The 24,718-nt window shown below is 50.0% G+C and overlaps 1 protein-coding gene across 6 annotated transcripts in view; it reads right to left on the bottom strand.

The window, feature by feature from the left end:
- The window catches only part of DIP2A (DIP2 acetate--CoA ligase A), a 121,169-nt gene that overhangs the window by 12,762 nt on the left and 83,689 nt on the right, over nucleotides 1-24,718 (bottom strand). For all 6 annotated transcript variants that reach the window (XM_086676227.1, XM_086676228.1, XM_086676229.1 and 3 more), the window contains 12 exons: nucleotides 23,641-23,755; nucleotides 22,108-22,247; nucleotides 20,097-20,233; nucleotides 19,613-19,693; nucleotides 19,068-19,195; nucleotides 17,031-17,145; nucleotides 9,813-10,014; nucleotides 8,805-8,914; nucleotides 8,641-8,721; nucleotides 6,301-6,424; nucleotides 520-641; nucleotides 278-389 (listed from right to left, as the gene is read on the bottom strand). In XM_086676227.1, the coding sequence (XP_086532353.1) occupies nucleotides 278-389; nucleotides 520-641; nucleotides 6,301-6,424; nucleotides 8,641-8,721; nucleotides 8,805-8,914; nucleotides 9,813-10,014; nucleotides 17,031-17,145; nucleotides 19,068-19,195; nucleotides 19,613-19,693; nucleotides 20,097-20,233; nucleotides 22,108-22,247; nucleotides 23,641-23,755 (1,467 nt within the window). The remainder of the gene's footprint in view (nucleotides 1-277; nucleotides 390-519; nucleotides 642-6,300; nucleotides 6,425-8,640; nucleotides 8,722-8,804; nucleotides 8,915-9,812; nucleotides 10,015-17,030; nucleotides 17,146-19,067; nucleotides 19,196-19,612; nucleotides 19,694-20,096; nucleotides 20,234-22,107; nucleotides 22,248-23,640; nucleotides 23,756-24,718) is intronic.

Genomic DNA, 24,718 nt, shown 5'->3' with positions numbered 1-24,718 from the left:
GAGAGGCAGTGAGAGGAGGGGTGGTCCACAGGCACACAGGCTTCATGCAAGGATCTTTGCTCTGGTTCAGAGGCCCCACCATGAGTGAAACCAGGAGGCAGGCTGCCAGCAACCCAGTGGCAAGGGCACTTTTAGCAGCCTCCTCACCACTGACTTCAGCTGCCCTTACCTAACTCTTACTTTTTGGTGGCAATGATGCAACTCCTACAACAAAGAAAGGAAAGGTGGTGTGTCCTGGCAGGGCCAGCACACAACCAACGGTGCTGAGGACAGGTACCTGTATCTAGAATGGTCGGCCAGGTCCTGACGTCCACAGCAGCCGCTGCATCTTTGGACTTGAGCAGCCGCATGATGGCCTGTGTAGTGAGGACGCAAGCAGACTTGCTGACCTGCAGGGCACAGGGGTTGAAGGCGTGAGTGAGACGCAGGGCCTGGGAGAGATGACACATGAGACCTCTGGTCTACCGGAACAAGGGCCCTCCCATCGGGCCTGCCTGGCCGTCCACCGCGCACAGGTACCTCTACGATCATCTTGACGGTGGGAAGCGTGGTGGCCAGGTTCTGGGGGTGCGGAGGCCGCACGGTGACAGGCACACAGCCGCAGTACAGGCAGCCATAGAAGGCGGCAATGAGGTCCACCCCTGGGAAGACACATGGTGAGAGGGGGTCAGTGCAGGGCGGAGTGTGGCTCACAGCGCCTAGTACCACGGAATGATAAAGCAGGGTTCCTGTCATGTGCTACGTGGATCAAACACGACTTTTCCAAACTAATACGATATTGAGACAGGGAAACTGTCTCAATAAAGGACTCCATAAAAATCTTTTTGCTCCTTTTCCTGATTCTATTCTTGCTAGGATCTGCATCCCTTTACACATGCCTCAGAATGCAAACAGTGTGTGTCTTCCTTGTGTGGACAAGGAGTTGGTGTATTTCTCCAGAACAGATCACACCCAAGGAAGGACCAGGTGAGGATGACCAGAGGAAGCCATCATATGCATATTCCAGACCAGGGCACAAGACAAGTGGACACCTAGGCCCCCTGGCTCCAAGGGGTAACACCCGGGCTCTCATCTTTGTTCTAATCAGCTCCTGGATGCCTGAGAGGACTCATGCACTGGACCACTATCCTCAGTAAGATCCCCAGATCCCCAGATCCCGAAAAAGATGGGACTCTCCTTTCCTTTCTGAGTTTCCCAGACACTGTATGTACCTGCATTCTCTCTACATCCTCAATAAATTCTTTCACCTCCTGCCGTTCTGCATTTGATTTCTATCCTCTGCACAGCCAGGGAACCTCTTGGCTGGTCCTGCATGACCCCCTTGGGGTCCCCAGACCCAGCCTGCCAGCTATCAGTATTTCTTGAACTCAGTGGTGTTAGGGATGTACAGAGAGCTATCCTGAAAGGCTGGGGAGGGGATGGGGGTGTGCATGGCACAGAGAAGGTCACTGAGGGCAGGAGGCCTAGGCCCGGAGAGCAGCACCATGCCTGCCATTCCTGTGTGCAGGGGCCAAGCACAAGGTAGGTGCGCAAGAGCAGTAAGGAACCTTTCTGAGGGGCTGCCTAGCTTGGAAAAGGAGGGGGCATGGGAGGGGGAGGGGTCCACCTCTGCCAGCAGAAGGTGATGAGGAGGATGAGGCAGGGGGTCCACCCCCTCCAGGAGGAGAAGGTGGGGAACGCAGGCAGGCATCTCTGGAGAACTGGGGACACCAACGCTGCACCTCCTCACTGTACATGTGTCCCGGGCCAGGGCACCCCATCCTGCTCTCAACTGCACATCACAACATGCGACCACCAAAATGTTCCTTCAAATTTCTAAATGTTTAAAATTCCTCATATTTAAAATTTAGGGGGAATTATACCATGCTTAAAACCTGTATTTCCATCCTGAACTCAGCCCAACTTGAGATGCATTTCCTGCGCCCCCCACCGTGGAGGCCCCTCTAGATGCTACCCCTCAGAGCACACCAGACCCCACTGGTCAGCCTCAGGCTATTTCAATTCCAGAGTCAAAATAAATATGCCACCTTTCACCCAGCTGGTGGGTTTCACTGGATTACAAGTCCCCAGTGCTCCATCAGTACTAATAATGTGACACTGCGGCCAGGGCAGCTCAGCACACCAGCCAGGTCCAGCTGGCCCCCCAGTACCGCCGCCACAGGACCATGCATCTGCTCTGTGCCTGTGGGGCAGCCAGGAGGACTGAGTGAAGGGAGAGCAGGTGCTGGCACACAGCAGGCCAGGGCACCTGCATGCACGGTCCCTGCCCGACACAGAACAAGCATATCCTCAAACCCAGCACGCAAGAGAGACATCACCAGGAGCTCATTTCCTTGAGCTCACAAAATTCATGCTGTTCCCATTATGCACATATTTCCTCCCATCCCTGGAATCACCAGGTGAACAGGTGGGGAGAATCCAGTCCCAGCAGCACCCCATTCTTCTGGAGTGTCCAGAGAGCATGGGTTCTTAATCCCTTGGCTCTCACATCCCTTTGAAAATTGGAAGAAAGTCTTGGACTCCCCCTTCACTCCCAAGAAATACACAACACACGCGCCTGTGGCATTTGCAAGATATCTGTGCCCAAGGGAGGTTCTGGGCCTTCCAGCAGGAACCACAGCTTAGCCCTCCAGCTATTAACCTCTCCACCGGCCTGGTTAAGTTCATAAAATGTAAATTTAGGGGTGCCTGGGTGCCTCAGTCTTAAGCATCAGCTCAGGTCATGGATCTCACAGCTCATGGGTTCGAGCCCTGCATAGGGCTCTGTGCTGACAGCTCAGAGCTGGGGAGCCTGCTTTGGATTCTGTGTCTCCCTCTCTCTGCCTCCACCCCTGCCCCCGCTCCCCCACTTGTGATCTGTCTCTCTCGCTCTGTCTCTCAAAGATAAATAAACATTAAAAAAAATTTTTTTTTAATCAAAAAAATAAAATGTAAATTTAGACCTTCAGCATGCATTTTCTTTTTTGTTGTTAAAAACAGCTTATGGGGAAGCCTGGGTGGCTCGGTTGGTTAAATGACTGACTCTTGATTTAGGCTCAGGTCATGATCTCACAGTTTGTGAGTTCAAGCTGTGCTGATACAGCAGAGCCTGCTTGGGATTCTCTCTCCCTCTCTAAAATAAATAAACTAAAGAAAAAAAAAAAAAAAAAGAAAGTTTTAAGGTGTTCTGCAGTTACTTTAGCCCCAGCCTTTCCTGTGTGAGCACTCCTCAAGCTTTGCAGCTCCCACCTGACCCCGGGGGCGTGGCCCTACCACAGTAGAGGGTGTGGTGTAGACAGCTCCGGCAGGGGAGAGCACCAGCTTGCCTTATACTGACATGCTGTACGATGTCTGGCATTGACCTGGAAGCCAGGGTAGTTCAAGAGTGGGGACTGCAGTCGCCCTGGGGAAAAGCACCCTACACTCCAGAGAATGAAAAGCAGAGGCAGACTTTGAGGCCCGTGGGTTTAGGAGCATTCAAGTTAGCACATCCCTGTGCCAGGAAAGACCAGGCTGCCACCCAACCCCATCCCAGGGATGAGGGAGCATAAGGCAGGCGGACCCCCCAGACCACCCCCAGCTAAGATAGGTATGACATTCCTCAGCTCTCCTGGCTGCCCAAGGGCAAAGGAAAGGGGAAAAACAATGGTTAGCTGATAGAGATCACAGTCATGCAGGACAGGAGTCTCCAACAGTTTACAAATATCTTCGTAAATTACAAGAAAAAGGCAATCTTATCAACAGCCTAATCTCCAGAAACCTGTAGACTCAGTTTCCTGGAGCCCCAGCATCACCCCTCCACAGTGATGTGGGGAACAAAGGCAAGAAGGAAATGGCAGGTAACATTAAATTTCCACATTACCTGCAGCCCATTGACAAACACTTGTGGCAAATACAGAGTATAGTTTCTCCAGGAACCCCTTGCTGTCCTAATGTTAATGTCTTACTAGAGGAAAACCTCCTTAGCTTGACAACAGGGAGGGAGGCCTCAGGTATCTTAGGAGTCCTCATTAGCACATCAAAGTCCCTCTGGAGGGCTCCCTTTCGACTTTACCAACTCCATAGTATGTAATCAGTCACTCCTCAACAAGCCCGGTGCGCTCTTCCTGCCCCCGGGTCCTGTCCCCGTGCTTTAATAAAATCACCTTTTTGCACCAAAGACTTCTCAAGAATTTTTTCTTGGCCTTTGGCTCCAGATCCCACCCCTCACCATCACTCCAAAACCTCATCAGAACGAGGGTAAGAAAAGAGAGGCTGCATTTGTAACGGCCACTCCTGACAGCACGGACACAAAGCAGCAACAAGGGGCAGGGGAAGGCAGAAAAGCAGGTGCAAACCTTGTAAACTGTTTTCAGAATTCATTTTGGTGGTTACAGTATTTGTGCAGTTATTCTGGGAGCACTGCATGTGATGCAGGGCTACATAGCTGAGTAATTATGGGATATCTGAACTCTATCATCTCCCTGTTCTGAAGAAGCAGGAGTCTTGGTATGGAAAAAAGGAGATACGCGGTAGGTGAGGTCTGGTAAAGTCCTATGATCCTGGATTTGAATGGGATGTAACACTATGAACTCAGAAGGCAGTGCCTCTCTAAAGATACACTTATTTAGGGGCTCCTGGGTGGCTCAGTCGGTAGGGTGGCCAACTACAGCTCAGGTCATGATCTCGCCGTCTGTTGAGTTCGAGCCCCGAGTCGGGCTCTGTGCTGACAGCTCAGAGCCTGGAGCTGAAAGGGCGGGCCTAAGCCGGCCAACTCCATCTTGTTCTGTGTCCTTCACCTTGACCACGCCTCCTCCCCTTGAGTAACCTCCCGCTCACCTGCCTAACAGGACTCGGACCCTTCCCCAGCCAATCGGCTGAGGCCACAGCCATTACCTCACCAACTGCCCCTAGGCCCCAATAAAACCTTTGTCCTTTTGAAACTCGCTCTCTCTCCCCGGTATCTCACCGCTGCGTCGGTGCAGGTAGGGGATTGAGCTTGAGCTAGCTCGAATAAAGGCTCTTTTGCTTTTACATCGGACTCGGCTCCCTAGTGGTCTTTGGGGATCACGAATTCTGGGCATAACAGAGCCTGCTTCCGATTCTGTGTCTCCCTCTCTCTCTGCCCCTTCCCTGCTTGCTCTCTCTCTCTCTCAAAAATAATAAACATAAAAAAATTTTTTTTAAATAAAAAAAATACATTTATTTATAACTCCCAGTTCTGCTCACTGAAAGAGCCAACAAACAGCAGCCAATCCAGGAGAAACCAGTGTCCCTCATGCCCAGATTTTGTTCTGGGAACATGGGGAGGGGACAGGGGGGCTCCGTGGAGAAATGGCTGATCTTAGGTCTGGGGTAGGATGGGCACTAGGGGGACTTGGAGCACCTTGTCACAATAAACCCGAGGAAGCAGTAAGGGACTAGTGGCCAAGTGCTAAGCCAGCCAGAACAGGCTCCTATTGGCCAAACATGGCAGAACCTGAACTTTGATAAGGAAAGTAACTACAAAGGATAAAACCCAACAAATAAGTTTAAGCCCGTGAGTTCATATTGATATGTATATATTTTTAAATTCATTGCTGGGTCACCTTTGGAGTGTGACAGGAAACAAAATTCATTTCATAAAGAACCAACACGTATGAATTCTACCACGGGGTAGCCAAATACCAGATGAAGGGGGAGGTTTCTGTGTGTTAGTTCTATGGCCAATAAATGGAAAAGAAATGAAAGAATTAGAGTATCACGGTTTTGTGACCCCTAAAGGATTAATGAATGTCAAACACCGAAGCATCAGTCAGTGGCTGCTAATGCCACCAGCGGAGACACAAGCCAGCATGGGCTTCCGGTGAGATCATGCAGGAGCACTTGGTCTTGGCAGAGACACTGGACCAGAGTCTGACCCAGGGCTGGGATCTAGCTGCCAGCCTGCAGGAAACACGGGGCCAAGAACACGCTGCTCTGTAGCATCTGGGCCGTGGGGCCTCTGTAGGTAGGGTCAGACCAGGTCTTCGGTAGATAAATTGTAAAGAGAGGGAAATGGAGAGCCTGTGGATTAAAAGAGACTTTATCAAAGGAAACTGGGAGACCAAGCTGACATGTAGGGTGCTCTCGTCTGTGTGCTCACACCCTAGGGAGCCGGAAGCGGTGACTGCAGAGGTCAGGGGCACAGGCTGCTCCCGGGAGAGTGGAGGAGGTCGTGCTCAGGACAGGGAATGCTAGGGACCGGGCACCTGGCCAACCTGCTGGAGGTTATGAGGGTGTCTGCTCCATAATAACAAAGTGTCCCAGGGAACGCAGAGCTGAGGGAGGTGGCGTGTGCACAGGGCATTCAGGTGTGCTTACCTGGGGGGTAGACTAAAGCCACATGGTCCCCGACGCTCAGTCGTGCCTTCTCCATCAGGGCAGCGGCAACCCTTTCAGCCCTTTTGTGCAGCTGGACGCAGGTTGCAGTGCTGGTGACGGTGCCCTAGGAACGCAGTCCCTGGCTGAGTGGAGCTGGTGGGGCAGGGCGTGTGCTCACACTGCACACACCCTGTCCCCGGAACCCTGTGGTTAGGGGCCGGGACCACTGCCAGTCCCACAGACACATCCATTGTCTTTCCCCGTCATCTGTGGAGTTCCTGCAGAACTGCCAAAGGTGGCTCTTTGGCCATCAGTGAAGGGACGGGCCACGAGCATCTCAGGAGAGCCTGGAGCAGTGGGGGCTGCTTCTTGTCCAGGACAGAGACACGGCCATTAAAGAAAACTCTTTTGGCTTTTTTGATAAAATATCTTAAATATAACAACATTATAAAGAATAAAGCCATAAATGTCTAAGTTCTCAATGCCTAATAATATTCTGCCTCATTGTTTAAATTTCTCTTTTTTAAAATAAGCCATCACCACTCTGCATACCACCCTCAATTCATCCTCTCCCTGCCCAGAAACAACCATCACCCTGGATACATATGCACACAGTAATCACATTAAATGAACAGACATCCATAAGCTGCACGGTTGTGCATGTCAAAGCTCCTGTCCCCCAGGTCAGCGGGCCTGCGCCGCGGTGGGTGCCTGGCCGGATGCACAGCTGCCCCGGCCACATGGGCTCCTCGTTCACTTCACGTCTCTGCCGAGGACAGCCGGGCTGCAGACCAGCTCCCGGCAAATGTTTCCTTCGCTCGGCCGACCAGAGTCGGGCCGGCCTCACAGCTTGTTTTGTCCTTCTTAAGAAAAGTAACAGGGCAGCTCAGTCTAAACATAATGCCCCAGAACAGACCAGCCCCTGGGAGTGGGAACCCCTCGCTTCTCCTCGACTGGTGCTTCCACTGCACAGGCCAATGTGCGTGTATGCAGAGCCAGGCACGCAGGCCCTTGAGGCTTCGCGAAGGGGAGCTAGGCTTGTTTCTCCCATCCCAGCCAAGGTGCAGGATGTCAGCGCCAGGCAGATACTGGGAGCCCAGATGTCCAGAGCCCGCCAGTCCCCTTGGACGACCACCTGTACAGCCACAGGCCTGCTGCTGGGTCAAAAGCCAGCACGTCCTCAGGGACCTAAGGGCAATTCAAACCTGAAGAAGGCTGACAAACCAAAAGAAATGCAGTTTTACTAGTGACCTTGAGAAAAGTCTAGAATGGATTTGGAGAAGGCCAGGGCTAGTCTTCTGCTGGCTCCTCCTGAGCTCTTCCTTGGCTTTAAAGACGGCCAACCCCTCCACACAGATGCCTGGCGAGCTCCTCTGTGGGGCCCCCACCCTGGGGCCCTCCTCCCTTGAGAAGCACTCCCTGCGCTCAGGTGTTCAGACCACACACACCGCGTGAGGGCACGTCTCTCCTCCTTCTCTGAGCTGCCACCTCATGTCTGGGCCCGGCCCCCGCCAATAACTGTCAGTCACAAAATAAATGTTAACACTCTTCTAGATCCACAGTTACACAGGACGAGGAATATAAAGTCTTTCTTACGGACCGGTTTTCCAGCAGGGAAGACTCACTTCAAGCGTCCCGAGAGCAGGTGCCCTTTTCCTCTTAACACCGTGTAACTCGGCAGGTATCAATAAATATGTTTTGAATGAAGGGACAGTGGGCAGCAACAAGCAGAAACAAAAGCTGGACCAGCATTTTTCTAAGAGCACAGTGACCTTCCCTTTACTATGTCAAAGTGCACATGTTCTTACATCTTGTGTGATGCATCTGAGACAGGATTTTTACTGTTATTTAACTTGTCATGTTTCTCTATTTTGCCTACTGGCCCAACCATTGGATGTGAGAGTTACAGCCCCTCCTTTCTATCCTAAGAACTCAAGGTACAGTGTAATCACATCAAAAGGTGCCCAAAATCCTGACAGTGAATTTCTGAATCTATACCAGGATCAGGGTAGTAAGCAGCATTTGCCATGTCAAATCTATAAACAAAAGTCTAAATTCCTAATTTTTACAAAATAAACACTTCCTTTTAACTCATTTACAAGCATACTGTTTGTTTTTTTTATAAGCATACTGTTCTTAATTGGGAAAGGAGCTAATGAGAATTTTCCTGTTAAATATAAGATGGACGGAAACGTTACTGCGTGAATTATGTGACAGCTGAGTGCTCCACAAAGCGCGGCAGGCAGAGAGGATGGCCTGGCAACAACACCCTGTTCTCCGGGCAGGGACTCTGGGGACAGAGCACCGGGAGCCGGGGAGGGATGGGCACAGGCGGCCTACCTTGGCATTGAGCAGCAGGAACAGCGGGTGGTCCGGGGTGGTGTGCGCCCGCCACTGCAGCACATCCGGCAGGAACAGGAACTGTGTAGAGAGGCCCATCAGTCCACGGCCTTGCCGGGGAGGCGCCTGCCTCGCTTTCCCAGGCACTGGCCACTTGCTGTTACCTTTCTCGCCTGGTCACTGTCCTCCAGGTGAGCCAGCTCCCTCCCTGAGGCCTGGGCGATTCTCTTCCCAGCAACCAGGTTCCCCACGATCATGGAGGCTGGTCCAACCTCTAGGAAACAGGGGCGGAGACCCTGAATGAGAAGGCATGGCTCTGGGTACAGAACTGCCATGTGACTGTACATTTCACTCTTCACTAACATACAGATGCTCAGGAAACCAGCCACAAGGTTTATGGTAAGTGATGAAGAGAATCTCTCAAATACAAGCAACATCAGACTGAGAAATTTACCAAACGGCATATACCTGGGGGTAGAAGATTTGACCTCAGCCATAACAGAACATTTTAATAGACTTCATTGTTTTACTGCATTTTACATATAAAACAGGACATTAAATCTTTCTTAGTAAGTGTATTTATTTAATGATATTTTATTTGTTCAATAATCAATAAAAGTTATTATTAGCATTTACTAAAACTTTACATAACCAATGGAACAAAAATAACAGTCAAAGCAGGCTTTAAAATTAGTTTTTACATGTGTGAAATCAGGGAGTAGACAGTGGCCATTTGGGTCTCACCGGCCACGGGGCACAGCACCTGTCCCCTGGCACCCACAGCCTTGGCACAGCTGGCCGCCCCCGCAGCACTGCAGAGGGTCCTTAGATTCCTGAGCTCCAAGACTGCTCTTGGGCGTCATTTCTACTCCCGAAGAGTCACAGCCTCACCTTCCAAGCCTAAGATGCCATGCCTGAATTTAGTCACTCCGACGGGTTCCAAGAGACACGTGAAAACCACCACACCACACAGGTGACGTGATGACGTTTGCTCATCTGTGCCTTGGGTCCAGGGAGGCAGGAGGTGGAGACTGACCTGATGTGCCATTCACTATGGCTCTTAACCCCAGCCCCAGAGACGTAGGGCCCAAGAGGGCTGCACCATTTAACCACAGGTATGGCAGCCACCGACATTAAGACTGATCAGACAAGTATTGTCATGCACGACTAACCTGGTTGTTTCTGGCGAGGTTTGGGGAGGTTGGTGACACAGGTGTGAGGGCACATTAGTACATTACACGGGTGCAGCATCCCCTCCAGAAACCGCTGCTTGGTTTCAGAAATATGAATCCCTCCAAGGGGAGCCTTGGGCAAGGTGTTGGCAGGAACCAGGGCCAGACAGTACACGCCCACCTGGTGGATGCTGTCGATGGCCTGGAAGGCGATAGTAACACGAGTTAGGAGACGCTGTGTTTGAGACCTGGCACACATACTGACACGCTGACCCACTCAACACTGGCAAGAAGCCGGAAGGCTTATGAGATGGGTGAGAACATGCAAATCCAAAGGTCAAAGAGGCAGTGACCTCTGAGACATTCTGTTCAACGAGAAGACACGGAAAGACGGAAAGATGTGTGTACATTTCCTACAGTGTAACACACATATACATACACATATACATAAATCTGGAACTGCTTATGTTAAAGAAAGGAAAGTTAGAGAAGCTGTGGGGGGCAGAAGCAGACTTCTCTGAATATCCCTGGCGTTCAGATCTGACTTCGGAGCCATGTATATTTTACTTACAAAAACCTTGAAATTTTAAAAAGCATTCCCCAGTGACTGAAAGTAAGATAAAACAAATGAACTTAGCCGCACTGGAATCAGATTGGTAGCAAAGGCCCATAGAGAGAGTGTATTTATTTAAACATGGTAATTTGATTAGTACCCGCCCCCTGCCCGTGAGATACGTCCTGTGGGCAAAAAGAATTGCGAATGGTAAGCTGCTCTTGGAGATCTCACGTTTTAGAGGTAGTGTGGAGACTAGGATTTTGAGACTGCAGTGCATAGTGTGGCCTGAGGCACGTGAGTGACTGCTGGGAGCTGTGGATGTCTGCAGTCTTTCAGTGTGGCAGAGAGGAGATCCATGGCTTATGTAAAAACCTTGTGGTACGGAATCTGGCTTGGAACTTGCAGCATGAATTCATGATGGAGGCATCATTTCCTACTCTGTCCACTGAAAAAAGCCCAGAAACAGTGACTGAGCAGCAATATCAAGTGCCCCGATGGTGGTACCCAATTCCATTTGCCCTAGGAAGTAGCAGGGTCCCTACAGTCCCCACCGTGACACGTCGAGGACACAAAACACACTGCCTTCCCCCAGCCTCTGAGCTTCCTCATCTCTGCTCTGGCCTCAGAGAATCCCAGGGGAATGTCAGAAGGATTCAAGAGCCAACCTGAGGGGCTCCCACTGGCCACTGAAAAATAAAAAAAACTATAATGGATTGAAACGCATACAGTATGTTTAAATCCACTAGTTCTTAACGAAAAGATAAACAAAACTCAGTGGTCACTTTTAGAGGATTCTAAGAAAGCATCTCACTACTCTGAAATCACTCCTTGATCTTGTTTTCCTATACAGCCCACCACCAGGCCCCCAGGTGACCGAGGAGGACATGCACTCTCCAAAGAAGAAACTTCTAAGGCTGCTTGGGTGATGATGAGAAAGTAGCACCACTGTGAAGTCCTAGCAGATCAGTGACTACAGGAGCGCTAAACATCACATGCCACCTTCTATGAAGAATTTTTGCCAGAAAACTGAACCTGAGTCTGATCAATCCTCTGGATCTAACCACAATGTGCAGGACTACAGGGGACAGATGACTGTATTAAATAACACCACAGAGGGACAATTGCCAGAATTCAGGCTAAACAAGCATACTGGACAAAGAACTTGGTTTTGTCCATAAACTAATCACAAGAAAAATATGATAGAGAAAGAATCTATAGATTAAAAAAGACTTAAAGACCTGTCCCCACCAAGTATAACTTTTCACCTCATTTTGATCCTGAGTCTAACAAACAAGTTAAAACATTAAATAATCAGGGAAGTCTGAATCGTGACTAGATATTTAATGACAACAAGAGATTACTGTTATGATAAAAACACAGCAGGTATACAGGGAACGTACCTCCCTAAGAAAGGCCATATTTGACAAGCCCACAGCCAACCTCATTTCAATGGGGAAAAGCTGGAAGGTTTCCCTTTATGGTCAGGAACAAGACAGGGATGCCCACTCTCACCACTTCTATTCAACATGTATGGGAAGTCTTAGCTACAGCAATCAGGAAAGAAAAAGAAATAAAAGACATCCAAATAGCAAAACTGCAACTATTTACAGATGGCATGGTCTTATATATAGAAAACGCTTAAGACTCCACCAAAAACTGTTAGAACTGATAAACACATTCAGTAAAGTCGCAGGGAACATCTGTTGTGTCTCTATACACCAATGAACTATCAGAAGGAGAAATTAAGAAACCAATTCCATTTACAATTGCACCAAAAATAATAAAATACCTAAGAATAAATTTAAATGAGGAGGTGAAAAACCTATACACTGAAAAACTGACATAGATTAAAGAAACTGAAGACATAAAAAATAGACAGATACTCCATGCTCATGGATCAGAGGAATCAGTATCGTTAAACTGTCCACTCTTACCCAAAGCAATCCACAGATTCAGTGCAGTCCCTATGAAGATTCCAACAGCATTTTTCACAGAACTAGAAGAAAGCCTAAAATCTGTATGGAACCAAAAAAGACCCCAAATACCCAAAGCAATCCTGAGGAAGAACAAAGCTGGAGATATCACCCTTTGTGATTCTAAACTATATTACCAAGCTACAGTAGCCAAAATAGTATGGAACTAGCATCAAAACAGACATACAGGGCACCTGGGTGGCTCAGTCGTTTAAGTGTCTGACTCTTGATTTAGCTCAGGTAGTGATCTCATGGTTCATGAGTCTGAGCCCGGCACTGAGCTCTGCACTGATGGCATGGAGCCTACTTGGGATTCTGTCTCTCCTCCTCTCTACCCCTCCCCTGCTTGTGTACATGCACTCTCTCTCTCTCAAAATAAGTAAACTTAAAAACAAAAGACATACAGATTGATGGAATTAGAATAGAGAACCCAGAAATAAACCCATGCATACACAATTAATTTACGACACAGGAGGCAAAAATATACAATGGGGAAGGGATGGTCTTCAATAAACGGTTCTGGGGAAACCGGGCAGTCACATGAGAAATAATGAAACTGGACCCTTTTCTCACACCACCCACAAAAATAAAATCAAAACTGGTTAAAGAGTTGAACGTAAGACCTGAAACCATGAAACCCCTAGAAGAAAACACAGGTGATGAGCTCCTTGACATCAGTCTTGGCGATGATTTTATGGATATGATGCCAGAAGCAAGAGCAACATAAGTAAGTGGGATCGTTTCAAAGGAAAAAGCTTCTGCTCAGCGAAGGAAGCCATCAACAGAGTGAAAAGACAACCTACTGAATCAGAGAAAATATTTGCAAACCATATATCTGATAAGAGGTTAAGTTCCAAAATATATCAAAGATTCCTACAACTCAATAGCACAAACAATCCAGTTAAAAAATTGGCAAAGGATCTAAATAGGCATTTCTCCAAAGAAGACATACATATGCTCAACAGGTACATGAAAAGGTGCTCAGCATCATTAGTCATCAGGAAAATGCAGATTTAAAAAAATGAGATATCACCTCATTTCTGTTAGAATGGCTACTATCAAAAAGACAAGAAATAACAAGTGTTGGTGAGGATGTGCAGAAAAGGGAACCTTCATGCACTGTTTAGTGGAAATGTAAATTAGTTCAGCCACTATGGAAAACAGTATGGATATTCTTCAAAAAATTAAAAGTAGATCTACCATATGATCCAGCAATTGCACTACTGGGTATTTACCCAAAGAAAACAAAAACTCTAATTCAAAAAGATAAATGCACTCCTATGTTTACTGCAGCAGAATTTACAAAAGCTAAGATATGGAAGCAACCCAAGTGTCCATGGACGGATGAATGGATAAAGAAGCCGTGGTGTGTGCGTGTATACACACACACACACACAACGGAATACTACTCAGCCACAAAAAAAGGAGATCTTGCCATTTGTGACAACATGGATGGACCCCGAGGGTATAACACTAAGCAAATTAAGTCAGAGAAAGACAAATACCACATGACCTCACTTACATGTGAAATCTTAGAGCTCACAGATACAGAGAACTGACTGGCAGTAGCCAGGGCTGGGGTGGGGGCTGGAGGAAATGGGTGAAGGGTCAAAAGGCACAAACTTCTAGTTATAAAATGAACAAGTCCTGGGGAGGTCACACACAGCATAGTGACTACAGTTAAAGACGTGGTATTGCACATTTGAAAGCTGCTAAGAGAGCAGATCTTAAAAGTTCTCATCACAAGAGGGGCACCTGGGTGGCTCAGTCAGTTGAGCATCTGACTTGGGCTCAGGTCCAAATCGGGCTCTGTGCTGACAGCTCAGAGCCTGGAGCCTGCTTCAGATTCAGTCTCCCTCGCTCTTTGCCCCTCCCCCTCTCATGCTCTGACTCTCTCTCTCTCTCTCTCAGAAATGAAAAAATCATTTAAAAAAAGTTCTCACCACAAGAAAAAAGTTTGTAATTATGTATGGTGATAAATGTCAACTAGGCTTACTGTGGTGATCACAATATATATAAATATGATATTATGTTGTATACCTGGAATTAATATTATGTCAATTATATCTCAATTTAAAAATAAATAAAAGATATGGCACCTGGGTGGCTCAGTCAGTTAAGCATCTGACTTGGGCTCAGGTCATGATCTCACAGTCCATAAGTTCAAGCCCCGCACCAGGCTCTGTGCTGACAGCTCAGAGCCTGGAACCTGCTTCAGATTCTGTTTCCCTCTCTCTCTTCCTCTCCCCTGATCATGCTGTCTTCCTCTCTCAAACATAAATAAACATTAAATAAACAAATAAATACAATTATTAATTTTTATTTTTATTTATTTATTTTTTTCAACGTTTATTTATTTTTGGGGCAGAGACAGACAGAGCATGAACGGGGGAGGGGCAGAGAGAGAGGGAGACACAGAATCTGAAACAGGCTCCAGGCTCTGAGCCATCAGCCCAGAGCCTGACGCGGGGCTCGAACTCGCGGACCGCGAGATCGTGACCTGGCTGAAGTCGGACGCTTAACCGACTGCGCCACCCAGGTGCCCCTAATTATTAATTTTTAGAGATGTGATAGTGATATTTCTTGTTTAAAGAAATAACAAAATCTTTTTTTTTTATTAATTTTTTTTTAATGTTTATTTATTTTTGAGACAGAGAGAGAGACAGAGCATGAACGGGGGAGGGGCAGAGAGAGGGAGACACAGAATCTGAAACAGGCTCCAGGCTCTGAGCTGTCAGCACAGAGCCCGACGCGGGGCTCGAACTCACGGATCGGGAGATCATGACCTGAGCCAAAGTTGGCCGCTTAACCGACTGAGCCACCCAGGCGCCCCAAGAAATAACGAAATCTTTACAGATAAAATGTGATGTCTGGCATTTGCTTCAAAACACTCCCAAGGGAGGGGCTCCTGGGTGGCTCAAGCCGTTAAGCATCCGACTTCAGCTCAGGTCATGATCTCATGGTTTGTGAGTTCAAGCCCTGCGTCGGGCTCTGTGCTGACAGCTTGGAACCTGGAGCTTGCTTCAGATTCTCTGTCTCCCTCTCTCTCAAAAATAAATAAATATTTAAAAAAAATTTTTTTAATAAATAATAAAAAAAAAAACCCACTCCTGGGGGTGCCTCAGTGGCTCAGCTGGTTAAATGTCTGACTTCGGCTCAAGTCATGGTCTCCCAGTTTGTGAGTTCGAGCCCTGCGTTGGGCTCTGTGCTGATAGCTCAGAACCTGAAGCCTGCTTTGAACTCTGTCTCCCTCTTTCTCTGCCCCTCCTCCTCTCGCACTCTCTCTCTCTTTCAAAAGTGGATAAACATTAAAAAACAACAATAACAAAAAAGAACAACAAAAAAACCCCACTCCTGAGGGAGAAGAGGAAGAGGCCTGGTGGGGACACAGATGGGGCCTGGATTGGTAACTGTTGAACAGAGTGATAGGAACATGGGGATTATTACATTCTTCTTTTTTTTTGTTGTACTAAAAATATTCCATAATAGGGGCACCTGCGTGGCTCTGTTGGTTAAGCATGTACACTGTTGCCCATAGCAGTTGTTATTCATAACAGTAAAAAATTAGCAAACCAAACGTACATCAAGACGGAAATAGGTAAGCAAAGAAACACAACTCAGCAATCAAAAGGAATTAACCACTGATCCACACAACACAAGGAATCTCAAAAACATGCTGAGGCAAAGAAGCCAGACAGAAGAGCAAACACTGTGTGATTCCCTAACACAGAACGTCTGTACAGGAAGGAAGACGTCCTATGCTGCTCCCCTGTACTGACACAAAGCCTGTTCTCTGGGCCGGCCAGCAGCATGGGGGCGAGGGACACTGGAGTGATGCAAATACTCTGCATCTTAGATATCGTTGTGTAGTGTTACTTGGGTGCATACTTTTGCCAAAACTCATCAACCTGCCCACTTAAAAATGGGCTCATTATACCTGTAAGTTCCATCCAATCAAGTCGACTGAAAACCTCTCACTGAATGGTACCTTTAAAGCTGATGTGCTTTACCGGACGTAAATTTTACCCCCTTACCCCCAAAGAGAATATGTTGAACCCCAGTTCAGTATGTGAGAAATGAGTGCCGTGCAGGGAAAGATGGTGCCAGTGAGTGGGCAGAGGGACAGACTGGGACAAGCAAGTGTAACAACATGTCAATCACTGCAGAACCTAAAGACTGCATATTAGGAATTTTCTGTACATTTCTTTCAACTTCGCTGTATGTTTGGCATTTTCATAAAATGTTGGGAAAAGCGCTGGTGTGGATGAGCACAAGCTCTCATTTCTCACCAGCCCCCGGGGCAATGGCCTGCTGTGAATCCAAGTAAGAGTCTCTCTAATTGACAGATTTATGGGACTGCTGTTTTGGGACATACTAACCCTTGAATAGCATTACGGTTTCAAAATGCTGTTCTCTCATCCTCACAAAGCCCATGTTTATTTAGTGCCCACTGTATGCAGGCAGTGCGGGGTGGAGGGTCCTGGAAGCCACGACTCTCAGTGGGTCAACCCTGTGACCAGGTGGGGGGCAACCACACATCGGCCTGCGCAGCACGGCTACAAAAGGTGCTCCAAACACTGAGGTAGAGAACAGGGCAGGCAGGCAGGGCGCCGAAGGGAACAGCTGTATACTTGGACTCATCACACTCCGAAAAACAGGCCAGAAAGGCAGCGAGCCGCCTGGGCCCACCTGCAGCACGCGACTCATCCACTGGAAGCTGTCCTCCTCGGAGGCATCAGGCCGCTGCTCAGCCACAAGCACGATCCGGTCATCGTGCAGCACCGTCACGGAGAACACGGCAATCCTGGGGGAAGACGAGGACAAAAATGACCACCCAGCAAAGGGCACTGAGCAGGACACAGACACTCGCTCTCACTTGGACGATGTGAAAGTGCTAGTGTTCACAAGCCAATCTAGCAACCGGCTGCTTGCTTCAAATCTAAAGAGCAACCAGTCCCTAATCTCCTACAGTGTGGCTGAAATAAGTTCCAATTCACTAAAACAAAAAGGACTTCGGGGGAGAGCAAAACAACCAGGCACATATTGTAAAAGACAATTTTCCTTAATTATAATACATATGGTACATTTCCGTGTGCAGAAATCTTTGTCCGCAAGTATTATGAGTTCTATGGGGTGCCTGAGTGGCTCAGTCGGTTAAGTGTCCAACTCTTGGTCTCAGCTGGGGTCATGATCTCATGGTTCATGGGTTCAAGCCCCGCATCGGGCTCTGTACTGACAGCGTGGAGCCTGCTTGGGATTCTCTCTTTCTGCCCCTCCCCCTTGCTCTCTCTCAAAATAAATAAATTCTAAAAATTTCTTTTAATAACTTAAACATCCTTAAAGTTAAATAATAACTTAAAAGCCTGCTTCTCAGACGCTGCCCTCCCTCCATGCGTGTGCCCCCTCCCCTGGGGTCTGCTTTCTGGACGCCAGCCCTTTTCTCACTCCATCTCTCTTAATTTTTCTTTTCAACTTTCTTTTTCCTTACTTCCGGAGAAGTTCCTTAATCTGACTTTCTAACTTATCACTTCCTTCTCTAGCTGTTATCTCTCCTACTGTTTATTCCATTTATCATGTTTGTGTTTAAGAACAAAGAACTCCTTTCACGTGCTAGCATTCTTGGGACATTGTTCCTGTAGGGCACACTCTATCGGCTGTGGCTCATTTTGAGGTGGTTACGGTGGTGGGGACAGGAAGGTACCCTGTCCAATGGGAGATGCAATCACCCAGACCTCCATTAATCACTTGAGATGGCATGGATTTCTCAGGGTTGGCCTTCGCCTCCAGGTACCACCAGGTTCCGGTGGCCTCCCTAATCTAGTCCAGAAACAGGTGTGGGCCACCCTGACCTTATGCCTATGGATACCTACACCAACAGTGTCCCATTTTTGCTGTGAGGGCAGGTCACGATGTCCTGGCATCCCATGCTCTAGGCACCCATACAGGCTTGCCCTGCCAGTTTCTCCAGGGTGGTCATCCCCCACCCCTGTTGTCCTGACCTAAGAGAAGGGTCATCAGTGCCCACCATTTGGCAGAATTCCTTAAGGATTTCTTTAAGGGATATTCAAAGGCAGGGTCTAGCCAGGCTCAGGGGTACCTTAGTGTGAGTAACAAGAGCCCCCCCCTTGAGAAGAAAATTGAAAAAGCTCTGTCAGTTGGATGGGCCAACTAGGAGACCAGGCTGCTCCTCCAGGGCAAAGAGCTCAGGAAGTGAACAGAGTCAGACAGGGTTTTCCTCTCCTCACCCCAGCTGCCCTGGGTCTAGGCCAGAGGTCCATTTATTGGCTCAACAGAAACAAGAATCTTTAAAGGGCTTGCCTAACACACTAGAAAAGCTGAATTGATTCTTATCCCAGGAGCAAGGTAGGGCCTCTGTGTGTCTCGCTGAACCTTAGCAGAAGAGACACTCGGCCATCGGTGATTTCAGAGCACCTGGTACGTGGTTGTTTCGGTTTGCATGTCTAGGTTCTAGGATGCTGACCCAAGTGCTCCATGGGCCTCATCCTCTGAAAGAGCTGTGTGAGCACTGTGAGAGGTGAGGACAGAACAGGCTCCTGGCTGCAAAGATCATCCTCTTTCTGTGAAGTTTTTCTGATGGGCCGGAAGTTTTAGGTTTTGTGTATTCAAATCACTGGGCTTTCCTTCTACTGAAGAGAGACTTCTCAACTCAAACTGTAAGTAGAGAAGGGATCTAGAGCCACAGCACAGGGACCCGCAGCGCATCACCTGCCTCTGTAGACAAACTTCATGGGCTCCACAGCCAGCGCAGTGGCCACGATGTCATCCGCGTTGTGTCTACGAACTCCAACCACCATTAGCCCATCCAGCTTGCCCACGACAAAAACCAGGTTATCCTGGAAGCAAGGATGCTGGTCAGGACTCAGGATACGCAGGCAAGCCCTGGGGGGTCAGGCAGCTGATGGCTGCTCCAAGCAGCCAAAAGCACATGGAAACCAAGGAACAGACGGGTCCACATGGCCCAGGGGTGGCTATGGGGTGGAAGGGTCATGCAGCCTGGTGGGCTGGGCTGGGGGCCAGGGGACATCTGGAGGGGAGTCGGCGGTGGAAAGGTGAAGCTGTACAGGACTCCTACTGCTACCGGGCCTACGGGCATCAGGAACATCCTGAGCTGACAGCCCTGTCGTGTTTGCTGTCCTGTGCACTATGGGATGTGGAGAGTAGTCCATGGCCCCTAGATACCCAATAGATGCGGGCAGCGTCCCTCCCACTGAGGTGTGGAGGCCCAGGTCCTGGCAGCAGAACATACTCACAGGCCCAATGAAGCCCAGCAGCCCTGTCCTGGTGAAAGGCCTGTCAGACACGGGGGCTCCTCCTGCTGTGACCGGGACAGTCTGCATAGAACAGAGAGGGGACAGTCAGGCTGTGGTCCATGGATAATCAACCAGCTGGCCAGTAAGACCCAGCAGGCAAGCAGGAGAGCTCAGCACACACTCTGCCTGCTGGCAGATGAGGCTGTCGCCCAAGGTTCCCTGGGCGGGGGAAGGAGTCCCTGCCAGCAGATGAGACCCTCCTGGGGCTCCCACACCCAGCATGGCCTGTGTCCCTCCTGCTACCCCCTTATTTCCACGTGTCCAGTGCCTGGCCCAGAGGAGTGGGCACTCATTGGACTCATCCCAACAAGTCAACACTTCCAACATGCAAAGTGCTGGCTTCCAGGAGCTGACCTTGCCCAGTGTGCTGCATCAGTGCTTATGGAACTTAACTCCAACATAAAGGTCACAAAAAGGTACAAACCTCAAAGACGCTCTTTGTGATTCCAAGTAGTCCATAGTACGCTGTGCCAGTTGCGCTGGAATTGACACATATTTCTCCAACCTCATCAGTTTTACAGAGATAAGGGGTACCTTCTACCTTCACAACACACACATCAGCTGAAAAGAGAAAAAACCCTCAAAATTATAAGCATGGAAATACACATAAATGGGTCATTCACAGAGATCTACTTGCTGCTACGTCTGCAGTTATGGGAACAAAACATTATACACGCAGTGTGTTCTTAGGATGAGTTCTAGGACATGTAGAATCCACACTCTATGCAGGCGCAAATCTACATTTTATACGTAGTGTGTAACCACAACACAATGCATCCTGCACGTATAAGCCCGGGCTGACAGGATTCCACACCCCCCCTCATGTGGCCCTCCTGAACCCACGGGACAGGCCAGCTGACCCCATAGTTCCCTTGTCACTAAGCAGTTCCCCAGCAGACAATCCTGGGCATTGGGGACCTTGCCTGTCAGGTCACTGCAGCCCCAGGCCGGCCAGCCCTGCAAGAGCAGGCCCACAAACAGCTTCCAACAGAAGAGTGACGTGCGTGCCAGAACACACAGGTGTCTGTTAAAACAAACTCGGTCACTCAGTGATGAATTAAGCAGCCTGTGGGGGCCTGCGCACTGCCCTCCCTTGGACTCTAATACATGCTCCTGTCCAAAGACTCAGGCGATCAGGAAGACAAAGAAGGGGCACTCATTCAGCGACTTTTGTTTATTCACAAATCCGACCATGTTCTGTAAAGTGGAGGCTGGTGCTCCTGTGCAGGTCACTGTGAGCCCACAGCTCACAGCCAGATACTCTCACAATAAGGCACGAAAGGCCGCAAATCCACTTCATGGGGGGCTAACACAGTGCAAGGTTAAGTATCTGCTTAGCAAGGCGCCATCAGCCCTCACCAGGCCAATCAGCTCCGCAACTGTCCCAGTGAACACATGCTGACCTGGGGAGCACTGCACACACACACCCAGAGGAGCACTATACACACACACACACACACACACACACACACACACACGCATATAGGGGAGCACTATACACACACACCTAGGGGAGCACTGCACGCGCACACACATGCACACACCCGCGGGACCACTGCATACACACATGCACCGAGAAGAGCACTATGCACACACACTCCTAGGGGAACACTGTGCACACACATGCACACTCCTCAGGGAGCACTGTGCGCACACACACACACACACACACACACACACATACTCCTAGGGGAGCACTGTGTGCACACATGCCTAAGGAGGGTGGTCAAGATAGTTACCCATGAATCTCAGAAAGGCCTGCATGGTGAGGAGACAGCAGAGCAGCTGTGAGGTCATCGCAGTGAGGGGTAACCTCAGAGCAGCATGAACAGAGCATCCCCTATTCACAACTGTCACTAGGGACTCCTGGGCCAGGCTCAGTGCTCAGTTTCCCTCTGCGACACTTAGGTCGCTCTATCACCCTCTCCTGTGGCATTGCCATGGGGCCAGCATTCAGGCGCATGGGGCCTAATGGGCAGGAGGGCTCACGTAGGCCTTTCTGGAAGCCACAGGAATTTCCTGGAAGCTTCAGGGTCATGCTCCTAATGTAACACATACTCCTTGCTGGTATAACCCAATTATCAGGCTGTTTACAGACGTGCAGTGAGGTTAAATGCCTCAACGTGTGTGATGCACGAAGCCTGTACCTGGCCTGCAGGGACTGCTCCATTTCCCAGACACCAGACAAGCACAAGTCAGGTTCAGAGGCCACAAGCACACCCTCATATTTTCGCTCAACATTAAATTTATCACAAGGGCAGGCAAAAACTGAAAAGATGTATTACAAATTAAAACACCAATTTATACAGAAAAACATTGTTAATAAGCCTTTTACTTGTGTGCTTGCAGAGCACTCCTTCAAAGCCTGGAGCACTTTGGACTCTCCTTCTGTCAACCGCTCGCAGGACAAGACACACTCCGGCTGCATCCCTCACCTCCAGGCAGCACCTGACCCACGTCCTGAACAGTAAGAACTGACAACTTCTCTTCAGTATCAACTCTGATCACGCCAAAACTGAGACCGCTCATCGACAGGACAGCTTTTCGTGGAGGAGGTCCTCCCAGGTCTGGTGGCCTAGAAAACGAAACCAGACCAGCTGACAAGGGGACAGAGCCCATGGGGGAAGGGACCCACGGCCCACCTAGCCTGCAGGACGATGCTGCACCAAAGCCCCTCTCGGCACCACACCCTGTGAGGACAACAGGCCACACGACTGGCCACAGCAGACAGTCTTCCTGAAGGCGCTGCAGCGTTTCCACCCCACGTGCTATTCCCCACGTGGGGACCTGCACACACCTCCCACCCAGAGGCAGGGTCTGCGTCCCTTCCTTCATCTGGTGGGCCTGTGACAACCGTGTAAGTGATACTATGTGACTTCCCAGGAGGGGTCCTAACGGTGATTCAGCTTCTACCTGGCTGTGCTGAGACCTTTGCTGGGAGCCCTGGGCAGCCAGGTGAGCAGAATGACGTGCCTGCACAGGCCCAGGGCAGCCCACTCCAGAGACCAGAGACTGTGCAGGAAGCCACGTCTGCCAGTCCAAACTCCGGACACAGAGAGTGAAGGGAAATACAATGGCTGTTGCCAGCAGGTGTGGGGGTGGGGTGCGCAGCTGCAGCTGGGACCCGAGTAACAAAGGTCAGTGTTTTATCCAGTGAGAAAAAGCACACTGTTGGGCAAGAGAAGTCACCACAGAACAAAGGAATGAAGAACACCTTATGGCGTGTGAAGGATAAAGATGTTATTTTTCTTGCTGAGTTGTTAAAATTCTAGGATTACTGAAGACTTGCACATATGAAAGCACAGACTATGAATATACTAATCTAACATTCTCGACTAACCATACCGCCCCCCACCCCAGGATGCCACTCGGAGCTGCTGGGGACAAGAGCCCTGGGGCAGGCGAGAGGTGACCCGGGAAGGAAAAAGTGGCCTGGGGAGCGCCATGGGTGTGGGAGGAGCACAGGAAGGACGAGACCCTGCCCTCTGGGCTGTGATGGAGGAGCACAGACGGCCCTGGGGGCTTCCCCGTGAGTGGGCGGTGCTAAGCATGGGTCACGGTGCTTCTCCAGGAAGGGTGAGGGCCCCACAAGCACAGACCCCCGAGCACGGCTGCCAGCACCGCAGATGCAGGGCCCTCCCCAGGGCAGGGAAGAGCTCTGGGCTGCTATGTTTACCAAGGCCAAGGAGGAGGAGAGGCGCTCAGGGAAGACAAGCCCATGATTACAGTCCCGGGAGCAGCTACACAGGTCCCACCACCAACAGGGCGAGGGGCATGTGCCCCGGGGGACCGCGCCATCACTCTGCACACACGCCTGGGAACCTGGCACAGGATGGCGCGTTGATTGCTCCAGAGCGTTGACTGCTCCTACTGCTCAGAGACAGACTGGCTGTATTTGGTACCACAGGTAATTCAGCTGTAGGAGTGAGAACTCCGTGTTTACAAGACTGAGCAAGCAACCACATTACCTGCGGATGGCGACCGTCAGCGCCTCAGGAGAACTGGCGCAAGGACAGATGACCTCTGGCCTCAGCCCTCTAGACTGGAAGACATTGAGGAACGCATCACAGGAGGATATGGACCCTGCGTAAGACAGAGGGAGACAAGCGGAGGGGTGGGCTGTTTCCATGAAAAACATGGTGCATTTTGAAATCACTAGCAGAGAAGAGTTGGAAATTCCTCCCAGAAAGCCTGTGTCTAACCCCTGCCGTGTTTCTGAGTTCTAACTCACAGCCAGCCTTGCCCTCACCCCTCCTCCCAGGTCTGCTGAGGGGGAAGTGACAGAGGAGTGTTTACAGGCAACTCTTCCTCCTCACAAGGCCCAGGTGCATGTAAGCGCCTGCTGCGGAAAGCGCCTTGGGGCCACGGGGTCCCTGCCATGAGCGGCCCATGCACCACCCCCAAGCTGCCCCCCTGCTTCTTCCCTGCTCTCCCTGGCCAGTCTGGGGTGTCACAGATGTGGGAACTCAGCTCCCCGGTAGGTGGGTGCTGCCTGCTTGGGGCCGCAACCATCAGGACCCCAGGGCCGTACCACAAACCTCAAGCTCTCTGCCACAGAGAGGCCCAGGAAGGGGAGGGGCCCGCGTCCCGCTCGTGCTGGGCACTGGTAGACAGCAGAGGACACACAAGACAACCCAGCTCATTCAGGGGGCATGCGGAGCGGCAGGATCTGAGGTTTGTGGAGGATCAGGTCTGGCGAAGGGCTTCCTCGTGGAAGCCTAGCGACTGGGAGGGTGGAGGCTGTGCCAGGTGAGAAGTTGTTGGCAGTGGGCTGTTCAGGTGGCTCGGGGACACAGAGCAGCGAGCAGCTCTTGGTATCTTGGAGGCAGGATGGAGGAGGCCCTGCTGGGCCCAGGTGTGGGTGGAAGAGCTAGAAGGCGGTGTGCCCTCCTGAGCGGTGGGGGACCCAGGGGTGCAGGGCTCTCAGGGCCCTTCTCACTAGGGGACTAGATGAAAGGCCAGCCTCTGGTCCAGGGTGGTTGCAATGCAAAAACAGCAGCACACAGCTGTTAAACCCACAAGAAAACCCACCTACCTGGTCAAGGG

The sequence above is a fragment of the Puma concolor genome, chromosome C2 (assembly GCF_028749965.1).
Source record: "Puma concolor isolate L17-30 chromosome C2, mPumCon1.1.hap2, whole genome shotgun sequence".
NCBI classification, from domain to species: domain Eukaryota; kingdom Metazoa; phylum Chordata; class Mammalia; order Carnivora; family Felidae; genus Puma; species Puma concolor.
This window is presented reverse-complemented; position numbering and strand designations above follow the sequence as displayed.